A 24,297-nucleotide genomic window follows, 5' to 3' on the forward strand; every position below is an offset into this window, starting at 1 on the left:
GGAGGAGGACAATAAAGATGAATAGTAGTGATAAGGGAGAAGAGGCCAGAAAATGAAGAAGACTGTGCAGGAGGAGATGGAGTGGAAGATGTTGGGGGAGAAGGGATGTATTCTGAAGATTTAGTAATGACCTGGGTAGATGATTAGAAAGGGATAGACTTGACAGCAAGCATAGAGGGGGGGGGGGGGGGTAGTGGGATCAGTGGTCGAAGCTGTGATCAAAGGAGAGGCAGGGTCGGGAAACCAGAGAAGTCAAATTTAGATAGGCTAGTAAACGAAGGGGCAAGCCTTAATGCCCTTAACGTGGAAACAAAATCTTCATTAACTATGGTGAGCCTGAAATAAGTGGGGAAAAGGAACAGTCTACCCCCATAAGGGATAAGGGCAAGGCGAATAACCAAGGGAACATCATGCCCATGGCTCCATGAGGCCGTTCATGATTGGCTTGAAGACAGGCTTTTATCCTTTCAGCACGGCTCTTACACCCTAGGAAGTTGGCAGAAGGGGATGAAGAAGAGAAGGAAACGGAAAGGGAGAGAAGAAAAGAGTTGAGTCGAGGGCTTAGGCCCAAGGCAAGGATGACCCCCAACATTGGGTCTCAGTCACCGTCTCCTATGCCCAACCACTCCACCCCCACGATAGCAAAGGGCATGGGATTGGGGGGAGGGTAGGGGGGAGAGATACTGGGGGCGGATCGAAGGACACTTAGAAAAGGCAACGAGAAAAGACATAGTCGCCGTGCCTTTTGTCTGGACTCGAGTAGAGTGAGGCTTAGTTTGAATCTGAAAACTGCTACTAAAACTATTGATTTGAGCTTGGAAGCACGGCAGCTCCTATGAAATACATTATGGGCGCCACTACAATTGACATGTGCAAGTGACTGTGCAGAACAAACAACGATCATGGCCAGGATGGGCAAATAGAGGGTAGCAGACTGTGGAGCGACAGTGCTTGGTAGGATGGCCTAGACGCCATTACTTCTGACATTGATGGGGAAGAGGTCGATATAGTCGGACAGGGCAGGATACTCCACCAATATAAACTTTATGGGGAAGGTCATGTCTATGGAAACTAATCTTGGCTATATTGGTGTAGGCATTACGGCGGCCCCAGGAAAGAAGAGCGTGTCACTGTATCACCGTACTGCTATTACATCATAGTCAAAAAGGTAGGCGAGCAAGTCGCTGTCAGCCTAAAGCGTGGACAGGACAATAGAATGTGTGGCACTGAAAGGGGAACATTACATAGGGGGTATGGGGGCGGATCAGAACGTGACATCAGATAGGATTGTGTTAGACGGGTGTGGCCAATACGTAAGCGTTCGAGAGCCGCCTCCCAACGTCTGTTCCGGTGAAATGGAGCTGACCAAGAGGAGATTGATAGTTTTACAGTATGGAATTTATTAGCGCGGAGACTTGAAGGTCTTAAAGTGGGGGGTAATAATCCGTAGCTGGCTGTTCAACATGGCTGGGCACCCAGAAAAATCTGACAGATTTATGGCGTGTGGACAGGTAGAACAACCAGATCTGGATCTCACAGACAAGGGGATTGGTCGAGTGCATAGACTTTGTGAGGTTAATGAGTTACGGGAGTCAGTAAAAATAGTAAAAGAGGAAGAGGTGGATGAATATATGCGTCTTAAGGCAAAAAGGAGTGCATATAGTTCTGTAGTAAGGACACTAGATTCAGGAGGGAGGGTGTATTTGAAAGTGCGATTTGGGAAGGTTACTGCGAATCCAGCTCCTGGGGTGGATTTGGAACCGTCAGTGTAAACATGAATGCTGGAGGAATGAATGGAGACATGGTCAAGGAAATTAGTGAGAAGGATAAAGGGGGGATATCTGATTTTGGTGGGACAGGGAAAACAGAGGAGTAAATACGGGGGTAAGGTATAAGCCATGGAGGAATGGAACGGACAGAAAATGGGAGTGGTCGGAGGTGGGGAAAGGGGGAATGGAAGAGGAGGGTATCCATGCGTACAGAGAAAGGAGTATGTAACGTGGAGAAGAGCTAAGGACAGGAAGCAGGGATAGTGGGATAGTTAGTTTGGTAAGAGAAAGTTGGTGGAATCGAGCATAGCATCGGAGAGAGAGAAGGGCTCGACGTCGAGAGAGGAATGGCATGCCAGTATACAGGCTCTCAACTGGAGAGGAGCGGAAGGCGCCTAGGGCGAAGCGGAGACTGCAGTGATGGATTGTATCAAGATGAGCTAGAAAGTAGGTTGACGCAGAGGAGTAGATATGGCATCCATAATCTAGAGTGGAGAGGATCAAGGTAACATGAAGATGGAGGCGAGTTTTGCGATCTCAGCTCAAGGAGATGTGGGGAAGAGTTTATAAGATTCAGAGGCGTCGTTGAGCTCTTTCTTTAATGTAAAAGATTTGGTCTTGCCAGGACATTTTGGAGTCAAAAATAACGCCAAGGAATTTGCCAATGGAACGGTATTGGAGTGGAGCGTCATGTAAGAAGAGTGGAAGTTGAGGACCTACACATGCACAAGAAAAATAATGGAGAAAATTTTGGAGGTAGAAAAGCGAAAGCCATAGTTAGGGGCACATGAAGATACTGATGATATTGCAGACTGAAGGAATTGGCGGAGATCTGGTATGGCCAGAGGCGTAGATGGTTAAATCATCAATATATAGTGATGCCGGGCTCCTTTTGGTAGAACTGAGGAAATGTCATTAACAGCAAGGAGGAATAAAGTGGTGCTGAGCACACTGCCTTCTAGGATGCCTTCGAACTAAGGAAAGGATGATGATGTGGAAGAGGTAATTTTGACTTGGAAAGTGTGTTTGGAGAGGAAAGACTATGAAGATACCCATGTTTCTGCATATGCCTAGGAAGGACAATTGTTGGAGAATATGGTAATGCCATGTGGTATCATATGCTTTTTCTAGGTCAAAGAATATGGCTAATATGGATTCATGGTGTGCAAATACAGATATAATATATGTCAAAATGAGCAAGGGGGTCAGCTGTACTTCGGGCATGGTGGAGATCAAACTGCAAAGGAGAGACAAGATTGTGAGATTTAAAATACCACATTAAGTGGAGGTTAACCATGTGTTCTAGTATGCAAAAGCATCTAGTTAGCGGTAATCTTGAGGGAGGGTACCCAATTTATTTGGTTTTCAAGAAGAGGAGGATAAGAGCATCTCGCCAATGAGAAGGAAAATTTCCTAAAGTCCATATGTGGTTGAAAATAGTTAATGGGAAGGATAGAGAGGAAGATTGGAGGTGTCGTAGCATACGATAGAGAATTCCGTCAGGGCCTTCATGAGTGTTGCAGCGTTGAGCTCAGAAGAAAAAAGAGCATTATAGGGGGCTGGATGGTAGTTTATGGATCCGACGCCAAACAGCTGAAACATAATTTCTCTAGCTACTTATTTTACAGTTCCGGATTGTACGACGAAGACAGTGGTCTAGAACTGACCAATGGAAATCTAAATGAAGAGAAAGGGAGCACAGAGAGAGGTTAAGTCATGAAAAGGATTGCGTGCGCATGTCAAAGTGTGTGGGGCGATCTGAATTAAGAATAATTAGTTATTTGTGGAGAGGAAGCGTTCTAGAGATCGGCCTCAGGAGTTGGTGATAGAATCACCCCACAGAGCGTGGCGGCATTTGAAATCACCAACTACGAGGAAAGGTGGTTGTAGTTGGGAAATTAGGGATGGGAAGGGGAGAAGTACACTGGTCACTGTGATCCAACGGCGAAGAAAAATGTGAATAACTGTGAACGGACAATGGTTTGTAAGGGAAGTAGGACATAAGGTGTTTTCTGATGATGATAGACGAGACCTAAAGGAAGTGTGAGGAAGAGATAAAATGGCAATTGGGAATTGGAATAGGAGGATGTGTAAGAAAAGTTTCTTGGAGTAGATAATGGATGGATTATACGAAGCAAGGATATGACGAAGATCTGGTCTGTGAGAACGGAAATATTCCAAAGTAGGAGAGCTATATCTTGGTTATTTTATGAGTGATAACGCATGCGGTACGCGTTGGGGAATCTGAGGGGGAAGGAGCTAGGTGGATCTGGGGAAGGGCATTGTTGTGACATGAGTGATTCACGTGTGTATCCAGGATTGAGTGGAATGGATAGAGGGGATGGAGGGAACGTTATGTACAACACGTGTTGGAGCCGAAGAGGATGGGTTATGTTGGGAGGGGGGATCATTTAGCTGGGCTAAATACAGTAGTTAAGATATTTGTAGGGTTGGTGGTGGTAGAAGGACGGGGGCGTATGGATGCAGGAGTGTTGTTGAGGGGGTGGTATTACGGAGAGATGGAGAATAAGGCTCTAAGGTAGTATTAAGGGAGGTTGGGGTGTTTGACGAAGAAGGTTGTAGGGGAAGAACTGATGAATTTGAGGAAGTTAGGAGAGTAGGAATGTGTTCTGGAGATTGCCTCTGCTTGGGTGGGTAATGCACTAGTAGGCATTGAGGAGTGGGTAGTAGTTTCAGTGTTCGGAGTCGTGGTCAAAGGAGAGCCTGGGGTCGGGGAGCCGGTGGGGCTATTTGATGAAGGGTCAAGCCTCATTGCCCCTAATAGGGGTATTACATCTTCATTACTAGCCATGGGAAGCCTTGATTATGTAAAGGATAATAAACTGTCCACCCCCCAGTGCCCTGCACGGGGGTAAGGGCTAGACAACTAAATCGGGAGTACCGTGCCCGTGGTTCCCGCAGGCCGTTCAGGACTGGCACAAGATCAGCCTTTCATCCTTTCAGCACGGCTCTTACACCTTAGGAACTAGATAGTAGAAGGGATTGGAGAAGGGACGGAAACAAAATGCTGGAGGGGAAAAGACCAGGCCCTAGGCAGGGGAGATCCCTGTATTGGGTCTCACTCCGTCTCCTAAGCCCCCCCCACGACAACAACGGGCAAGGGATTGGGGGGTGAGGACATTAAAAGGGAAGGTCATGTCTATGGAAAGTAATTTTGGCAATGTTGGTGGTGTTCTTACGATGACCTCTGTACTGATATCACCACATAGGTCGTGAGGCAGGCGAGTAAATCCACAATCTGTCCAATCTTTGTTATATATAGGACAGTTTGCTGGGGAGATAGATAATGGTTAATGATTAAGATAAATGTGCTACACATCTAAGGTCATATAGCACTATAGGAAGGTATAGTAAAGGGGGATGTCAGGTGATAGTTGCTATGTGTCAACTATCTAGAGTAGTGTTAAAAGGTTGAAGATGAGGGAAAAGGTTATGGTGGTTTAGGTTAGGGAGTTAGATCAAGTGAAGGATAATTATGTGTCTGAGGAAGGAGAACAGGTTGTCGAGGCAGAAGTTGTGGGATTCTGTAAGGATGTCTGATATGTTGGGAGGTCGGTGAAGGGAGGATAGGTGTGGAAATGCAGAGGTACGTGCTGTATTAAAGCGTGGACAGGACAAGAGAATGTGTAGGACTGAAAGAGGGATGTTACATAGAGGACATAGGGGCGGGTCTGAGCGTGACATCAGATAGGCATGTGTTAGGCGAGTGTGGCCAATACATAATCGTGCGAGGGCAGTCTCCCAACGTCTGTTTTTGTGAAATGGAGCTGACCAAGAGGAGATTGATGGTTTTACGGTATGTAATTTATTGTTGTGGAGTCTTGACCAAAAAGATTGCCATCGGGTATACAAGAAGGTCTTAAAGTGGGGGTAGTAATCCGTAGCTGGAATGTGTGAGAGGCGTAGTTGAGATGATGTGGACATTGCGCCATAGCGTGCAAGAGTATCTACCTGTTCATTGCCAGGGATTCCAACATGGCTGGGTACCCAGCAAAATCTGACAGATTTGTGACGTGTGGATAGATAGAACAACCAGTTCTGGATCTCACAGACAAGGGGATTGGTCGAGTGCATAGACTTTATGAGGGTTAAAGAGTTACGGGAGTCAGTAAAATTAGTAAAAGAGGAAGAGGTGGATGAATATATGCGTCTTAAGGCAAAAAGGAGTGCATATAGTTCTGTAGTAAGAACACTAGATTCAGGAGGGAGGGTGTATTTGAAAGTGCTATTTGGGAATGTTACTGCGAATCCAGCTCCTGAGATGGATTTGGAACCGTCAGTGTAAACATGAATGCTGGAGGAATGAATGGAGACATGGTCAAGGAAATGAGTGAGAAGGATAGAGGCGGGAATATCTGATTTTGGTGGGTCAGGGAAAACTGAGGAGCAAATACAGGGGTTAGGTATAAGCCATGGAGGAATGGAATGGACAGACAGTGGGAGAGGTCGGAGATGAGGGAAGGGGGAATGGGAGAGGAGGGTATCCATGCATATGGGGAGAGGAGTTGGTAAACGTGGAGAAGAGGTAAAGGTATGAAGTAAGGATTGTGGAATAGTTAGTTTGGTAAGGGAAAATTGGTGAAATCGAGCATAGCATCGGAGAGAGAGAAGGGCTCGACGTCGAGAGAGGGACGGCATGCCTGATTCAGTATATAGGCTCTCAACTGGAGAGGAGCGGAAGGCGCCTAGGGCTAAGCGGAGACCGCTGTGGTGGATTGTATCAAGGTGAGCAAGAAGAGAGGTTGAGGCAGAGGAGTAGATATAGCATCCATAATCTAGATTGAAGAGAATCAAGGTAACATGAAGATGGAGTAGAGTTTTGCGATCTGAGCCCCAGGAGATATGTGAAAGAGTTTTTAAGATTCGGAGGCGACGTTGAGCTTTTTCTTTGATATACAAGATATGGTCTCACCAGGACAATTTGGAATCAAATATAACGCCTAGGAATTTGCCAGAAGAACGGTTTTGGAGTGGAGCATTATATAAGAAGAGTGGGGGGTTGGGGACCGTACGTGAGCGAGAGAAAAGGATGGGGAAAGATTTAGAGGTAGAGAAGCGAAAGCCATGGTTGGTGGCCCAAGAAGTTACTGATGTTATTGCAGACTGAAGGAATTGACATAGATCTGGTATGGATGTGCCAGATGCATAGATGGTTAAGTCATCAACATATAGTGATGCTCTGGCTCCTGGTGGTAGGACTGAGACTATGTCATTTACAGCAAGAAGGAATAAAGTGGTACTAAACACACTTCCTTGTGGGACGTCTTCGAATTGAGGAAAGGATGATGACGTGGAAGAAGCAATCTTGACCTGGAAAGTACGTTTAGAAAGGAAGGATTTAATGAAAACACCCATGTTTACACGTAAACTTAGGGAGGACAATTGTTGGAGGATATGGTATCGCCATGTGGTGTCATATGCTTTTTCTAGATCAAAGAAAATGGCTAATATGGATTCATGGCATGCAAATGCCGATGTAATGTATGTCTCGAAATGGGCAAGTGGGTCTGCTGTACTTCGGGCACGTCGGAAACCAAACTGGGAAGGGGAAAGGAGATTATGAGATTCTAGGTACCACATTAAACGGAAGTTAACCATTCGTTCTAGTAGTTTGCACAAGCAGCTAGTTAGAGCTATGGGGCGGTAATCTTGGGGTAGGGTACCTGATTTATTGGGTTTTAAGAAAGGTAGGATAAGAGCATCTCGCCAATGAGAAGGAAAATTTCCTGACGTCCATATGTGGTTGAAAATAGTTAAAAGGAAGGATAGAGAGGAAGATGGGAGGTGTCGGAGCATACGATAGTGAATACCATCAGGGCCTTCATGAGTGTTGCGGCACGACTGTAATGCAGCGTTGAGTTCAGAAGAAGAAAAAGGAGCATTATAGGACTCATCAGAGGATAGGGTGAAGGTAATAGGGGTGTGTTCCTTGATGGTTTTAATGGAAGAAAAGTGTGGGGAAAGGTGAGAGCCACTACTGACCTGGCTGAAATAGTTGCCCAGTTCATTAGCTACTTCGACAGGCTCAGAGATGAGAGTATCTCGAATATGGAGGACGGGTGCAGGATGGGGGGGATGTTTGCCTGATAGTTCATGGATCCGTCGCCAAACAGCTGAAATAGATGTAGAAGATGTAATTGAGGAAACATAATTTTGCCAGCTATTTGTTTTGCTGTTTTTAATTGTACGGCGAAGATGGGCAGATGCTCTTTTAAAGGAAATAAGGGCTGATAGCTGGTGAGGGGTGCCTCGTTTGTAGCGATAGCTGTTCCAGGCTGCTCGTTTTAAGCGAAGCGCTTTGGTGCAATCAGAATTCCACCATGGAACACATTTAGAAGTATAGGGTCTTGAAGTTCGAGGAATGGCTGTATAGGCAGCTCTTAGGATCGTGGTTGTAAAACAATGTAGCATATCTGAAATGGACGGTAAGGGGGGTGGAGGGATAGGTATAGTAGAGAGTGAAGTGAAAGTATGCCAGTCAGCTCTATCAAAGCACCAGCGTGGAGGATTAGGAAGTGGTACATATGAAGTAGGAGAAAGGAGTATTGGGAAGTGGTCACTATAGGGGAAGTGGTCTAGAACTGACCGATGGAAATCTAGATGTAAAGTAGGAGAGCATAGAGAGAGGTCAAGGCATGAAAAGGATTGTGTGCGCATGTCAAAGTGTGTGGGGCGATCTGAATTAAGAATAATTAGGTTATTTGTGAAGAGGAAGCGTTCTAGAGATCGGCCTCGGGAGTTGGTGGTAGAGTTACCCCACAGAGTGTGGCGGCAGTTGAAATCACCAACTATGAGGAAAGGTGGTTGGAGTTGGGAAATTAGAGTCTCAAAGGCAGTAAAGTCAATGGGATGGGATGGGGAGAAGTAAACTGAAATCACTGTGATCCAGCGGCGAAGAAAGATGCGAATAGCTGTGCACGGGACAGAAGTTTGTATGGGAGGTATGACATAAGGTGTTTTATGATGGATAAGTATAGACGAGACATAAAGGGAGTGTGGGGAAGAGATAAAATGGTAATTGGGAATTGGAATAGGAGGGTGTGTGAGGAAAGTCTCTTGGAGGCAGATAATAGATGGATTATAAGAAGCAAGGATATGACGTCTGATCTATGAGAGCGGAAACCGCGAATATTCCAATGTAGGAGAGCTATATCCTAGTTGATTTACGAATGATAACACAAGTACGTGTTGGGGAATTTGAAGGGGAAGGGGCTAGGGGGTGTAAAGGAGGGATATTAGGAGGTAGGGAATCTGGAGAAGGGCATTATTGTGCCATGAGTGATTCTCGTGTGTATCCGGGAGGGAGTGCAAAGGATAGAGGGGATGGAGGGAGGGAGAATGTGCCTATGGTTGGGGTTGAAGGGGATGGGTTGTGTTGGGAGGGAGTAGATGTGTGGGGGAGTATTAGTGTTAGGAGGATGAATATCGGAAGGATGGATAGTTGGAGTTGAAGGGGATGTGTTGTCTTGGGAGAGATTAGGAGGAAGGGGTGTAGGGGTGCTGTGAGTAAGAGGGGGGATGCATATCAGGAGTATGGGTATTGGGAGGATGGATATCAGTGGTGGATGGGATTGAGGGGGTTAGGTTGTGTTGAGAGGGAGTAGGAGGAAGGGGTGTAGGGGGAATATTAGTAGGAGCGGTATGAATATTAGCAACCACTTCAAGTGTGGAAGGAGCATGAGTTATGGGATCTTGTGTCTCAAGCATATAGCTTTGAATGTCAACCATTGTTTCTGCAGTGGAGTTTGTTGGAGAGTTTTGTGAGAAGGTAATTGTTTCTGCAATGGAATTAGTTGGAGAGTTTTGTGGAATAAAGGTTTTCTTATGAGGGGGGGAAGAGGAGACTGGTGTCTCAGGAACAAAGGTATAGGTAGGTGGAGGTGATTGTGCTGTAGGGGAAGAAGGGTTAGAACGTTTGGTCTATCTACTGCGGGTAGTGCGGGGAGGGAGAGGGGTTTGTGTTGGGGCTGTAGTTGAGATAGGAGCTGTGGTTGAGATTGGGGTGTCTGGGTTTAGAGTAGCAAAAGACTTGGTCTGAGGGATGTAGAATGTAGAAGTGGATATGGGGACATTTTGTGGTGGAGGGTGAGGGGCTGAGCGAACGATGTTGCTAGAATATGGAGTATGAGAGAAACCTTGTCGATGTGCTTCCTGTCTGGCTTCACGTAAAGTGAGTCCATTTTTGTATCTGAGAGTTGCTACCTCAGATTCAAACTTGTAAGTGGGACAGCCTCTATAAAATACATTATGGGGGCCGCCGCAGTTGGCACATGTTCGTGTTTGTGCCGAGCAGTTTGATCGATTATGACCAAGTTGGGCACATATGGGGCATCGGTCTGTGGAACGGCAATGTTTGGCAGGATGTCCAAAGCGCCAACAGTTTTGACATTGACGGGGAGGGGGAAGGTATGGTCGAACAGGGAGGGATTGTCCACCAATGTAGATACGTAAGGGAAGGTCATGTGTACGGAAGGTAATTTTGGCAATATTGGTCGGATTCTTTCGTTGACCTTTAGGAGGAATGGTGTAGCAATGTACTGATTTCACATCTTGGTCTTTGAGGCATCCTAATAAGTCTTCTCCACAGTCTGACCAATCTTTGGTATCGACTGGGCAGTTTGCTGGGGAGAGAGAGTGAGTTTCGGTACAGGTATTAAGGGTTGGATGAGGTTCTGCAGGAATGGGGTTGCCAGAATGATCAGTTAAATTTGATAGTGCTATAGATTCAGTTTCTGATCTGACTGTTACCAGACGGGAGCGATCGCGTCTGGTATAGAAAGGGACTCTGCCTACTTGTTTTTGGAGGCATTGTTGAAAGAGAAGAGTGTTGCCTGAGTAAGGAGCTGTAGAAGGGATCACGAAAAATCGGTCCCATTTAGCTGGGCTAAACAGAGTATTGAAGATGTCTGTAGGGTTGGTGGTGGTGGATGGTCGGGGACGTGTGGAAGAGGGAGTATTACGGAATGATGGAGAATAAGGTTGCAAGGTAGTAATAAGGGAGGATTGGTTGTTTGATGAAGGTTGCAGGGGTGGAGTTGAATTTGAGGAAGTTGGGTGGGCAGGAATGTTTTCTGGAGATTGATTCTCTGCTTGGGTGGGTAATGCACTAGTAGGCATTGAGGAGTGGGCAGTAGTTTCAGTGTTCGGAGCCGTGGTCAAAGGAGAGCCTGGGTTGGGGCTATTTGATAAAGGGGCTAGCCTCATAGCCTCTAATAAAGGGATTACATTTTCATTACTGGTCATGGGGAACCTGGATTATGTAAATAGGCCTAATCGGTCCACCTCCTTTCGCTACTGAAGGTAAGGGCTAGATTAGTCGGGAGTACCGTGCCCATAGTTCCCGCAGCCCGTTCAGGACTGGCACTAGGTCAGCCTTTCATGCTCTCAGCACGGCTCTCACACCTTAGGAAGTAGATAGCAGAAGGGGATGGAGAAGAGACGGAAACAAAAGCTGGAGAGGGAAAATACCATGCAAAATTAGTTGAGTCGAGGGCTGAGGCCCTAGACAGGGGAGATCCCTGTATTGGGTCTCAGTCTTCGTCTCCTAAGCCCCCCCCACGACAACAACGGGCAAGGGATTGGGGGGGGGGGGCATCCTAAGAAGTCTTCTCCACAGTCTGACCAATCTTTGGTATCGACTGGGCAGTTTGCTTGGGAGAGAGAGACCAGGAATAGGGTTGCCAGAATGATCAGTTAAATTTGATAGTGCTATTGATTCCGTTTCTGATCTGACTGTTACAAGACGGGAGCGATCGCGTCTGGTATAGAAAGGGACTCAGCCCACTTGTTTTTGGAGGCATTGTTGAAAGAGAAAGAGTGTTGCCTGAGTAAGGAGCTGTAGAAGGGATCACGAAAAATCGGTCCCATTTAGCTGGGCTAAACAGAGTATTTAAGATATCTGTAGGGTTGGTGTTGGTGGATGGTCGGGGACGTGTGGAAGAGGGAGTATTACGGAGTGATGGAAAAGGCTGTAAAGTAGTAATAAAAGATGGGGTGCTTGATGAAGGTTGTAGGGGTAGAATTGATGAATTTTAGTTGGGAGGGTAGGAATGTCTTCTGGAGATTGATTCTCTGCTTGGGTGGGTAATGCACTAGTAGGCATTGAGGAGTGGGTAGTAGTTTCAATGTTCGGAAACGTGGTCAAAGGAGAGCCTGGGGTGGGGCTATTTGATAAAGAGGCAAGCCTCATTGCCCCTAATAAGGGGATTACATCTTCATTACTAGTCATGGGGAACCTTGATTATATAAAATGGCATAAACGGTCCACCTCCTTTCGCTTGAAGGTAAGGGCTAGACAATTAAATCGGGAGTACCGTGCCCATAGTTCCCGCAGGCCGTTCAGGACTAGCACAAGGTCAGCCTTTCATCCTTTCAGCACTGCTCTTAGGAAGTAGATAGTAGAAGGGGTTGGAAAAGGGACGGAAACAAAAAGCTGGAGGGGGAAAAGACCATGCAAAATTAGGTGAGTCGAGGGCTAAGGGATGGGTGGGTAAGGGCTAGACAACTAAAACAAGAGGAATACCGTGCCCATGGCTCCCTCAGGCCATTCAGGACTAGCACAAAGTTAGCCTTTCATCCTTTCAGTACGGCTCTTGCACCTTAAAGAAGTGGATAGTAGAAGAGGTTAGGGAAGGGACAAACGAAAAAGCAGGAAGGAGAAAACACCATGCGAAATTATTTGAGTCGAGGGCTGAGGCCCAAGATAGGGGAGATCCCCCACATTGGGTCCGAGTCCTTGCCCCCCAACGGAAGCAACGGGCAAGAGATGGGGAGGGATGGAATTATAAAATCTTCATTAATTGCCATGGTAAGCCTGGAGTATCCTGAAATGGTCCACCCCCCAGGGTCCCCTAGTGGGGTATGGGCTAGACAAGTAAATGGGAATACCATGCCCATGGCTCCCCTTGGCCGTTCATGATTGATAGAGCCTTAACCTTTCAATACGGCTCTGGCACCCTAAGAAGGGAATTGTAGAAGGGTCTGCAGAAAAGAAGGAAAAGGAAAAAGAAAGATGAAAAGACTGCAAAATTAAGGAGGGAATAGATGAGGAGGAAAAGAATGACAGAGGAAGAGAAAGACAAAGGAAGGAGAAAAATGCAAGAGCATTATTGTGTACGCTGAGTGAGCCATGTACATTTGATATATGTCAATTTTACCCTTACTTTTATCCTTTTTACCAACCAATAGATGAAAATAAATCATACTTATCATTTCTCAGAAATTCTCTTAACCTTTTGTAAGGAAAAGCTGCATTAGGCCTCTAGTTTCAACATATTTCACTTCAAATACAAAATACAAAAAACGTAGTTTTATACCATAATAATCATACTCCTAACTATAGTACGCGGGGTGTACAATAAGACCCTTAGATGTGTCTTTTCTTTCCAGCCAGGCGATACACATTATTATTGTGGGTTAAAAGGGAAACAACGATATTCAAGGCCATTTTTGTATTGCTCTTTTCCTAGAGGGTTTAGAATTAGGAACATGACAAGTGATACATTTATGGAGCAGAGTATGACTAAATATGAATGTGAAAAAAATATTTCCTAGCATTAGAGAAAAGTACAAATGAAAAAAAAAAGAGGAAAAATGTGTCCAGCAACAGAAATGTGATACACAGCTGATGAAAATGGGGAGAAAAAGTACACATTTCTTCAAGACTGGGGATATAGTGTGTGGTTGTTCCATACATTGGAGAAAATATTTGGCCCAAGGGAATTTCACACTTAATATCCTACTGAGCCTTTTGTTTCCTAGCTCCTAAAAATAATCTCGAAAATTAGTCATGTCTTCATCTTCTGGAGACAAGGATGTGTACTACTCACTTTAAATCCCACTTCAAAAGTGAAAAAGTATGTTGTATGCTTTTCTTACTATAAACAGTGCAGATTGTGTTAACAGAGGATATTTTTGTTTTCCAGGTTTTGAAGATTTGATGAAAATGTTCCAGCATTCTTACTTCCAACTAATAAATCTCCTTGCGGTTTCTTGTGCTTATAACCTTCACAAACAAATGCAGTATACAGGACTGTTTATCATCTAAACATTTGCCAGAAAAAAATTATAAATATCTATGATCCAGAAGCCAATGCTCCTCTTTATCTTTTCTACACACTCAAATGAAACGTGAAATCTCCAAAATTCATAGCAGGTTTAAAGGACCATAATACAAAAAGCAAGAAATTTCCAGGGAAATACATCATATCCTGTTATACTTGAATATCAACATCTATAAAAAGCTTTTTTTCCATTTAATTGTATGACGTCACACCATAAGTAATATGCCATTTTTTTTTACATATGGAAAGAATTATTGTCAACCTTACAGGAGAACAATGTTGAGGCACAGTTAATACAGGTTAAGATATCTGGAGGTACAGCAGAAAATTTGAAAACATCACATAAGCTAAAACCTGAATAACCCAATCAAGTTTAATTTAAGACCAAACAGTAGGTCTAAAGATTAGTGTTTGCAACTGCAATATTTCCATGTTTGAATGCACTGCATGGACTTTGCTAACTATTGTATGTAGTGGATTTATTTTAGTGAATATGGTCCTATCATGGTATAAAAAATACATTTAAACCTTTTCCTGAAGATTATTTCAAGGGTTGACTATTTTTTGGTTGCTTCAGATGAACAACCAATTTTCTGTCATTTACCTCTTTTTTTTTTTGTTTTCGTTTTTCTCTTTTTTTCATCTTTTGAAATGGATAAAACTGTTGTCCCAAAACCGGAGATCAAGTTTTTGAAAACTATCAAATAAATAAAATGTTCCTACAAAGCTTCCCCTCCAGTAACAAAACGACAGAAATGCGAGTTTAGTTTTTTGGACCATTCATTTTCCGCTACTTTCCAAGGAACTGGATATTCTATTAGTAACCACCCATTTCTCCCTTAACTTCCTTGGTGCAAATAACACCAGTGTTACCTGGGTCATGTATGTATATATATCTAATTTTAACTGAGAAATGAAAATTATGAAACAAAAAGAACAAAAATACACAAAACAACAAAGAAACTAAAAATGAAGAACTGAAGAAAAGATAGGACATATCAGACCAGATGGAAGGCTCTTGACACTGGGCTCTGTTGCAAGTTGAGTGGCAGGTGAATCAGTTGAGTTGAAGGTGCGTATCCACACCTACAGACCTTTTCTCCAGTCTTGTGGATACAGCAAAGGTATCTATCAAGGCTTATTATTACTCCATAAAACACAATACCTATACAAAAGGACTGGAAATGTAAACAATTACAAACACACTGATAAAATTTTCTGACGCTTCACAGTTAAACGTTGAAACATACTCTGTACCAGAACTCTAAAAGGTCACCTTGGAACAATGATAAAATTATTTATTGAAATCATCCTTTGCCACCTTTATCTACCTTGAATATCTTACATCATGTTGCTCTTTAAATTGCCCTTGGAACCTTCCTGCATTACATTTCGGATTAATCAGGTTCTTAGCAGTATTCAAGACATTGCATGTTCTGTGGTATTTTTTTCAGCAAGGGAATCCATTCTAATACTACTGAGTATACTGTGATCAAAATCAAATAACTTCCATGTTCTTTTTCCTCAATTTAAAGTTTATAATAGCTTCATTAAATATCTAATCAATGATAATAAATTACTAATAACTGTAATCAATCATCATATTAATAATAAGAAAAATACTAATATATATGCCCAATTAATATTTCCAGGTTTCTATAATGAATGTTTCTTAAATTATGCCTTCTTTCTCTTTAATTGTATTGCAAACACTGCTTCTCTCTCTATCTCTCGGGTTAACAAATTCAATACTTGTCTACAGTGCTGAAAACCGCCCTTCTTCCATCAATCTGAGGACAACTACAAGGAATGGTAGACAAGTGATATTCTAATAAAAACTAGTATGAAAAAACATTCCTTTCAGCATATCAATTAAATCAGCAAAAGAGACTTTTAGTATGAATAATAATATTCAACTATAAAACTAATAAAGTGTTACAATTTGATATCTATATACAAACCTACAGATGTGTATAGCTCTATATGTATGGGTGTATCTATGGATTTCTGTATATATGCATACATAAAGTATATATGTGAATGTATCATGAGGTGTAGATATGTGCAACATGTGTCTAGATATGTACTGTGCATGTGCACATGTGTGCATGCATGTAGATGTACAAAGGTGTAAGGTGGTTTGTATGTGAAGATGCACTTACATAGATGCATGTATGAAGGTGGGTGTGATTGGGTGTGTGTGTGTGTGTGTGTGTGTGTGTGTGTGTGTGTGTGTGTGTGTGTGTGTGTGTGTGTGTGTGTGTGTGTGTGTGTGTGCGTGTGCGTGTGTGCATGTGTGTGTGCATGTGCGTGTGTGCATGTGTGTGTGCATGTGCGTGTGTGCATGTGTGTGCATGTGCGTGTGTGCATGTGCGTGTGTGCATGTGCGTGTGTGCATGTGCGTGTGTGCATGTGCGTGTGTGCATGTGCGTGTGTGCATGTGTGTGTGCATGTGTGTGTGCATATGCGTGTGTGCATATGCGTGTGTGCATGTGCGTGTGTGCATGTGTGTGTTTGCGTGTGCATGTGCGTGTGCGTGTGCATGTGTGTGTGTGTATGTGTGTGTGTGTGTGTGTGTGTGTGTGTGTGTGTGAGTGTGTGCGCGTGTGTGTGCGCGTGTGTGTGTGTGCGTGTGTGTGTGTGCGTGTGTGTGTGTGTGTGTGCGTGTGTGTGTGTGCGTGTGTGTGTGTGTGCGTGTGTGTGTGTGTGCGCGTGTGTGTGTGCGTGGGTGCATGTGTGAGCATGCATGTGTGTGCGTGCGTATGTGCACGTGTGTATGCGTGGGTGGGTGGGTGGGTGTGCGCGTTTGTGCATGCGTGGGTGGGTGGGTGTGTGGGTATGTGCCCGTGTGTATGCGGGGGGGGGGGGGTGGGGGTGTGCGTTTGTGCGTGCGTGGGTGGGTGGGTGGTGGTGCGCGTTTGTGCGTGCGTGGGTGGGTGGGTGTGCGTGTTTGTGCGCTCATAGGTGGGTGCGTGTGTGCATGCGTCCATGTGTGTGTGTGCATGTGTCCATGTGTGTGTGTGTGCATGTGTCCATGTGTGTGTGTGTGCATGTGTCCATGTGTGTGTGTGTGCATGTGTCCATGTGTGTGTGTGCATGTGTCTATGTGTGTGTGTGTGCATGTGTCCATGTGTGTGTGCATGTGTCCATGTGTGTGTGTGTGCATGTGTCCATGTGTCCATGTGTGTGTGTGTGCATGTGTCCATGTGTGTGTGTGTGCATGTGTCCATGTGTGTGTGTGTGCATGTGTCCATGTGTGTGTGTGTGCATGTGACCATGTGTGTGTGTGTGCATGTGTCCATGTGTGTGTGTGTGCATGTGTCCATGTGTGTGTGTGTGCCTGTGTCCATGTGTGTGCGCGTGTGTGCATGTGTCTGTCCGTGTGTGTGTGTGCATGTGTGCATGTGTCCAGGTGTGTGTGTGTGTGTGTGTGTGTGTGTGTGTGTGTGTGTGTGTGTGTGTGTGTGTGTGTGTGTGTGTGTGTGTGTGTGTGTGTGTGTGCATGTGTGCATGTGTCCATGTGTGTGTCCATGTGTCCATGTGTGTGTCCATGTGTGTGTCCATGTGTGTGTCCATGTGTGTGTCCATGTGTGTGTCCATGTGTCCATGTGTGTGTGCATGTGTCCATGTGTGTGTGCATGTGTCCATGTGTGTGTGCATGTGTCCATGTGTGTGTGCATGTGTCCATGTGTGTGTGCATGTGTCCATGTGTGTGTGCATGTGTCCATGTGTGTGTGCATGTGTCCATGTGTGTGTGCATGTGTCCATGTGTGTGTGCATGTGTCCATGTGTGTGTGCGTGCATGTGTCCATGTGTGTGTGCGTGCATGTGTCCATGTGTGTGTGCATGTGTCCATGTGTGTGTGCATGTGTCCATGTGTGTGTGTGTGAAGGTGTGTGCATGTATATGTTTGAAGGGGGTGTGTTTGTGTGCCACGTGTGAAGGGGTGTGTGCGCGCCATGTGTGAAGGTGTGAAGTGGTGTGTGCACGCATGTGTGAAGCTGTGAAGGGGTGTGTGCGCACCATGAGTGAAGCTGCGAAGGGGTGTGCGCACGCCATGTGTGAAGCTCTGAAGGGGTGTGTGCGCGCCATGTGTGAAGCTCTGAAGGGGTGTGTGCGCGCCATGTGTGAAGCTCTGAAGGGGTGTGCGCGCGCCATGTGTGAAGCTGTGAAGAGGTGTGCGCGCGCCATGTGTGAAGCTGTGAAGGGGTGTACGCGCGCCATGTGTGAAGCTGTGAAGGGGTGTACGCGCGCCATGTGTGAAGCTGTGAAAGGGTGTGTGCGTGCCATGTATGAAACTGTGAAAGGGTGTGTGTGCGCCATGTATGAAACTGTGAAAGGGTGTGTGCGCGCCATGTATGAAACTGTGAAAGGGTGTGTGCGCGCCATGTATGAAACTGTGAAAGGGTGTGTGCGCGCCATGTATGAAACTGTGAAAGGGTGTGTGCGCGCACCATGTGTGAAGCTGTGAAGGGGTGTGGGTGCCATGTGTGAAGGTGTGTGCACTTGTGTGTCTGTGTGTGTGTGTGTGGAGTGTGGTGTGCGCGTGTGTGGAGTGTGGTGTGCGCGTGTGTGGAGTGTGGTGTGCGCGTGTGTGTGTGGTGTGCGTGTGTGTGGTGTGCGTGTGTGTGGTGTGCGTGTGTGTGGTGTGCGTGTGTGTGGTGTGCGTGTGTGTGGTGTGCGTGTGTGTGGTGTGCGTGTGTGTGGTGTGCGTGTGTGTGGTGTGCGTGTGTGTGGTATGCGCGTGTGTGGTGTGCGCGTGTGTGGTATGCGCGTGTGTGGTGTGCGCGTGTGTGGTGTGCGCGTGTGTGGTGTGCACGTGTGTGGTGTGCGCGTGTGTGGTGTGCGCGTGTGTGCCTTTGTGAGTGTGTGGTGTGTGCATGTGTGCCTTTGTGCGTGTGTGGTGTGTGCATGTGTGCCTTTGTGCGTGTGTGCCTTTGTGCGTGTGTGGTGTGCGCGTGTGTGGTGTGTGCGTGTGTGGTGTGAGTGTGCGTGTGTGGTGTGTGCGTGTGTGGTGTGTGTGTGCGTGTGTGATGTGTGTGTGCGTGTGTGGTGTGTGTGTGCGTGTGTGGTGTGTGTGTGCGTGTGTGCGTGTGTGTGTGTGTGTGTGTGTGCGTGTGTAAGAGTGGGAGTGTGTGTTTATTATATGTTGATGTATATATGTATAGGTATGTTGGAATAAGGTGGATGTACAAATATTTGCATGTTGGTGTGAATGGTGAATTTATATGCATATTTATTTATGGGCATGTTCATGTGTATCTTTATAATCTATACATATACATATATAAATGCAAACAAACCTACAGAGATATTCTCCTTTCATTTGCATACAAATATAATTGCTGAATAAAAAAAATGCACATATACATCTACAGACGATTATAAAAAGGCACCAATAATAATGACTGATTCATAATATAACCAAAAGGAAAAGTATATAATGAAATACAGTAACAAACTGATATAAAAACAGGAAAAAATGGTTAAAGAAGACTCGACTGTTAATGGAAAGCCTTCAAAACTGCAACAAGCCATTCAGTTTCATAATATTAAATCTTAAAGCTGCCATTTTCTGTATTTGCACAGTTCAACAAAGTTGTACCTGTACCTTAAACTTTTCTTAGCTCTTGTAAATGTCAAAGATAATGAATAAGAAACAACTTTTGGTAAGACTATCAAAGATAAACAACTTACTTTTCTCCCCATGCACTCTCATAAAATTACTCCAATGGAAGAAATGAACTAATGCAGATCTGCATTTCAGACGAACTATGTATACTGATAATATACCTCACCCCCCCCCCCATAAAAAAGAAGAAAAGCAGTAAATCATCCTCGATAAAAAATAAAGCATATGCAGTTTATAGATACCTATAACACAGTCCCATCATCTTCAATAAAAATAAGCATTATCTTAATTTAAGAAAAAACTGGTATTACATCAATGCCAACAGTAAATCTGGATTTTCCAGTACAAAAAAATACTGAAAAGACAAATAAATATTGAGTCCTTGCTCTAATTGCACCAGAGAAAAATACCACAATACATGAAAGCCAGTAACGGCAGTCTCGTGCTAAGAATTTCTATTTCCATTTTTATAATATAATTTACAACAAAGATCAAGATACCAACAAGGTAGTTGGTAGACAAGACCAATGCAACAAATCAACAGGCTGAACAGCAAGTCCATCCAGTCTTCAATAAGTGAAGTGCTAGACATTCAGAGTCCACGTAACTAAAGTGCACTGCAGTTCTTGTGCAAAGAAAAGGAGCCGTGGAAGGAAAAAAAGGCTGAAAAGCATTAGTTTGGCATGTCTTTGGGAATGGTATATTGGATTTAATGTTAATATTAATGAACATATGAATAAGATTACATAAGCTCAGAAAACCTTTACACAGGACATTATTTCCTTTTTTTAATGTTATGTTCACAGCAATCAATTTCACATAAAAACTGGAAAAATAACTTTTTCAACAGATGGCAAAATAGTAAAATAAAATAAGAGCCTGTACATTAATGTAAATATCATAACCATTTTTAGAAAGTTGACAGCACCTTCAAGTGAAAGGAAAATACATTACCAACTCAAAATTTAAAACAAAAGAAAAAAAAGAGAAAAAAGTACGCCCTCATAAAGGTTTCTGGGATAAATATGCCCATGAACAACTTGCAACTGAAAAGTGATGAAACAAATATAATGTATAGGATAACAGATCTTCACAGAAGCCTTTCACGTCGGCAATCTATTTTTTTCCCTTTAATATTGTGGTTAATACATATACATTTTGACACAACTTTTGATCATGGCCATCCCTTATACTTGATGCGTAAGCCTAAACGCGCTTTTTTTTTTTTATAAGTCATGCATTCTGCAGACTTCCACAACACCTACACACATTGGCAAGTTCTGCTGGCTGTAGTTACCGACGACTGAAAACATTCAAATTGTCTCTTTCAGCAGCTTTAAGCACAAGAGGTAACTACACATGGTGAAGGACTCATTTTAGTTTCAATAGGTTAATGTACTTTGTTAAATACACTATGGCTCACACTTCAAGTCGGTGGGGTAATACAAAGAGCATTGGACTAGGCAAGGAGGCCAAATTTTAAGCAGAACTCCTTGGGCTTTCATTTCATTTTTTCTTTTTTTTACTTCTTTTTATTTTTCCTCTTCCCATCTTGTCACGAAAGCAAATTAATTCCTTTTTTATCACATATATAATCCATGATTCCATTTTCCCTTTTCCACGGGATGCATGGTTATGGTACAAAGGCCTTACACTGCCATGCTTCAAGGCCATCTTTTAGATAGAAGCACCATGACACAAAGCTGGACTACCATAAAGTATAAATTGTAGAAAACTATACATCAAACGATTCTGACCACTTGTCACTTTAATATGCATACCTCAGTTGCAGCCAGAAGCCAAAGGGGCTGGAGCTTGTCTGGCCAGCCCCACTTTACAGTTGCAGCATTCAAGCTTCTACACAGTTTTGGGCTCAAAACCACTTTGCCATTTAGCCACCAAGTGAAACATTCTACCAAAAAAGGAAAATTCATTAATGAATCAATTGGTTTGGAGACAGAGGTAGAAAATCTTATCAGAAAAGATACAGCAATGAAAGATAAACTAAAAGCATTGAGCAGATTCATTACTTGAACATTTCCTTGTGCTTCATCATGTAAAGAAACAGGCACCTCTCCTTCCAAAATACCTCAGCTGAGCTGTGTTGTGTATTCGAGTCTGTCATGACACAATCAACACAAGATATGTTTACTCCTTTTCCAAGTAACAGTACATTCCATCCACTTTGATATGCATGATGTTCAGTGTTGACTTTGAGTGGTTTGCTATGCCTAGTTTGTGAGAGTAACACTATTTTAACACATTATAATGCACATTATTTCATTTTCTTGACTAACATGATAATCACTGCATGCATAACAACATGCTTTTACTGTATTAAGCTCCACCAAGTACAACCTTGGTCAAGGCCACACTTTTTTCCTTTTTATTTTTAATGCTGTATGCACTTTACTACAACAACTGTTTTCAAATTTTCATTATTTTATTGCCGATATCTTACAAATCTTCATAATCTTCTTCTGATAAAGAGATGTCGGTGTCGGAATCTATGATTTCGCCTGCACGTTTGGCCCTGTTGCGCCGGAACTCTTCCATCTCCTCCGGGGTTCTCACTTTACTAAACTCTTGTACCAAGGGATAAATGTGCTCTATGGCATTCTGGACATTGTTGACACTTGGAGCTGCAAAGAAGAAACCGCCAAATGAATATTTTATTTTTGGTTTCAAAATATCTTGGCGTGAATCGGTTAAGAATAGAAAACTTTAAAATATCACCAATTAGTTCATTCACTTTCAATTCACTAAATAAGCTGAGAGGAAAACAAAAATGCCAATTAGCTATCTATCATACTTGCAAATATTCTCCATTCTTTCTTGTAGCAAGATATCCCCTTTATTCACTATGATAAAATTTACAACCCCAGATCTTTGTAGAGTAAACAGATGTTATCTATTCAAAAGAATGATTAAGCAGCTGGAAGTGAATGTTCAAAATATATTGATGCAATCCCTGTGTATGCATGAATGTTTATGTACATGTATATATGGAGGGAGTGCAGGTGTCTATGTGTATGCCTATTTATGTGCGTGTCTGCATATGGCAATGTCTGTGTGTGTGTGTGCATGCATCTGTGTGTGTGTGTGCATGCATCTGTGTGTGTGTGTGTGTGTGTGTGCATGCATCTGTGTGTGTGTGTGTGTGCATGCATCTGTGTGTGTGTGTGTGTGTGCATGCATCTGTGTGTGTGTGTGTGTGCATGCATCTGTGTGTGTGTGTGTGTGCATGCATCTGTGTGCGTGTGTGTGTGCATGTATCTGTGTGTGTGTGTGTGTGCATGCATCTGTGTGTGTGTGTGTGTGCATGCATCTGTGTGTGTGTGTGTGTGCATGCATCTGTGTGTGTGTGTGTGTGCATGCATCTGTGTGTGTGTGTGTGTGTGTGTGTGTGTGTGTGTGTGTGTGTGTGTGTGTGTGTGTGTGTGTGTGTGTGTGTGTGTGTGTGTGTGTGTGTGTGTGCATGCATCTGTGTGTGTGTGTGTGTGTGTGCATGCATCTGTGTGTGTGTGTGTGTGCATACATCTGTGTGTGTGTGTGTGTGTGTGTGTGCATGCATCTGTGTGTGTGTGTGTGTGTGTGTGTGTGTGTGTGTGTGTGTGTGTGTGTGTGTGTGTGTGTGTGTGTGTGTGTGTGTGTGTGTGCATGCATCTGTGTGTGTGCGCATGCATGCATCTGTGTGTGTGCGCATGCATGCAACTGTGTGTGTGCGCATGCATGCAACTGTGTGTGTGCGCATGCATGCAACTGTGTGTGTGCGCATGCATGCATCTGTGTGTGTGCGCATGCATGCATCTGTGTATGTGTGCATGCATGCATCTGTGTATGTGTGCATGCATGCATCTGTGTATGTGTGCATGCATGCATCTGTGTGTGTGCATGCATGCATCTGTGTGTGTGTGCATGCATGCATCTGTGTGTGTGTGCATGCATGCATGCATTTGTGTGTGTGCATGCATGCATCTGTGTGTGTGTGCATGCATGCATCTGTGTGTGTGTGTGTGCATGCATCTGTGTGCGTGTGTGTGTGCATGCATCTGTGTGCGTGTGTGTGTGCATGCATCTGTGTGCGTGTGTGTGTGCATGCATCTGTGTGCGTGTGTGTGTGCATGCATCTGTGTGCGTGTGTGTGTGCATGCATCTGTGTGCGTGTGTGTGCATGCATCTGTGTGCGTGTGTGTGCATGCATCTGTGTGCGTGTGTCTGTGCATGCATCTGTGTGCGTGTGTGTGTGCATGCATCTGTGTGCGTGTGTGTGTGCATGCATCTGTGTGCGTGTGTGTGTGCATGCATCTGTGTGCGTGTGTGTGTGCATGCATCTGTGTGCGTGTGTGTGTGCATGCATCTGTGTGCGTGTGTGTGTGCATGCATCTGTGTGCGTGTGTGTGTGCATGCATCTGTGTGCGTGTGTGTGTGCATGCATCTGTGTGCGTGTGTGTGTGCATGCATCTGTGTGCGTGTGTGTGTGCATGCATCTGTGTGCGTGTGTGTGTGCATGCATCTGTGTGCGTGTGTGTGTGCATGCATCTGTGTGCGTGTGTGTGCATGCATCTGTGTGCGTGTGTGTGTGCATGCATCTGTGTGTGTGTGTGCATGCATCTGTGTGCGTGTGTGTGTGCATGCATCTGTGTGCGTGTGTGTGTGCATGCATCTGTGTGCGTGTGTGTGTGCATGCATCTGTGTGCGTGTGAGTGTGAATGCATCTGTGTGCGTGTGTGTGTGCATGCATCTGTGTGCGTGTGTGTGTGCATATGTGTGTGCATGTGTGTGTGTGCATGTGTGTGTACATGTATGTGTG

General features: G+C 44.3%; 1 protein-coding gene across 1 annotated transcript; it reads right to left on the reverse strand.

Moving 5' to 3' along the window:
- Positions 1 to 20,157: 20,157 nt before the first annotated feature.
- LOC113810323 (uncharacterized) lies at positions 20,158 to 22,126 on the reverse strand (the record flags this gene model as incomplete). Its single annotated transcript, XM_027362007.2, is given in 1 exon segment — positions 20,158 to 22,126. A coding segment is annotated over 1 exon segment (185 nt), but the record flags the coding sequence as incomplete, so codon positions are not given.
- Between the last annotated feature and the right edge of the window lie 2,171 nt (positions 22,127 to 24,297).

This window comes from Penaeus vannamei, unplaced genomic scaffold (assembly GCF_042767895.1).
Source record: "Penaeus vannamei isolate JL-2024 unplaced genomic scaffold, ASM4276789v1 unanchor184, whole genome shotgun sequence".
NCBI classification, from domain to species: Eukaryota; Metazoa; Arthropoda; class Malacostraca; order Decapoda; family Penaeidae; genus Penaeus; species Penaeus vannamei.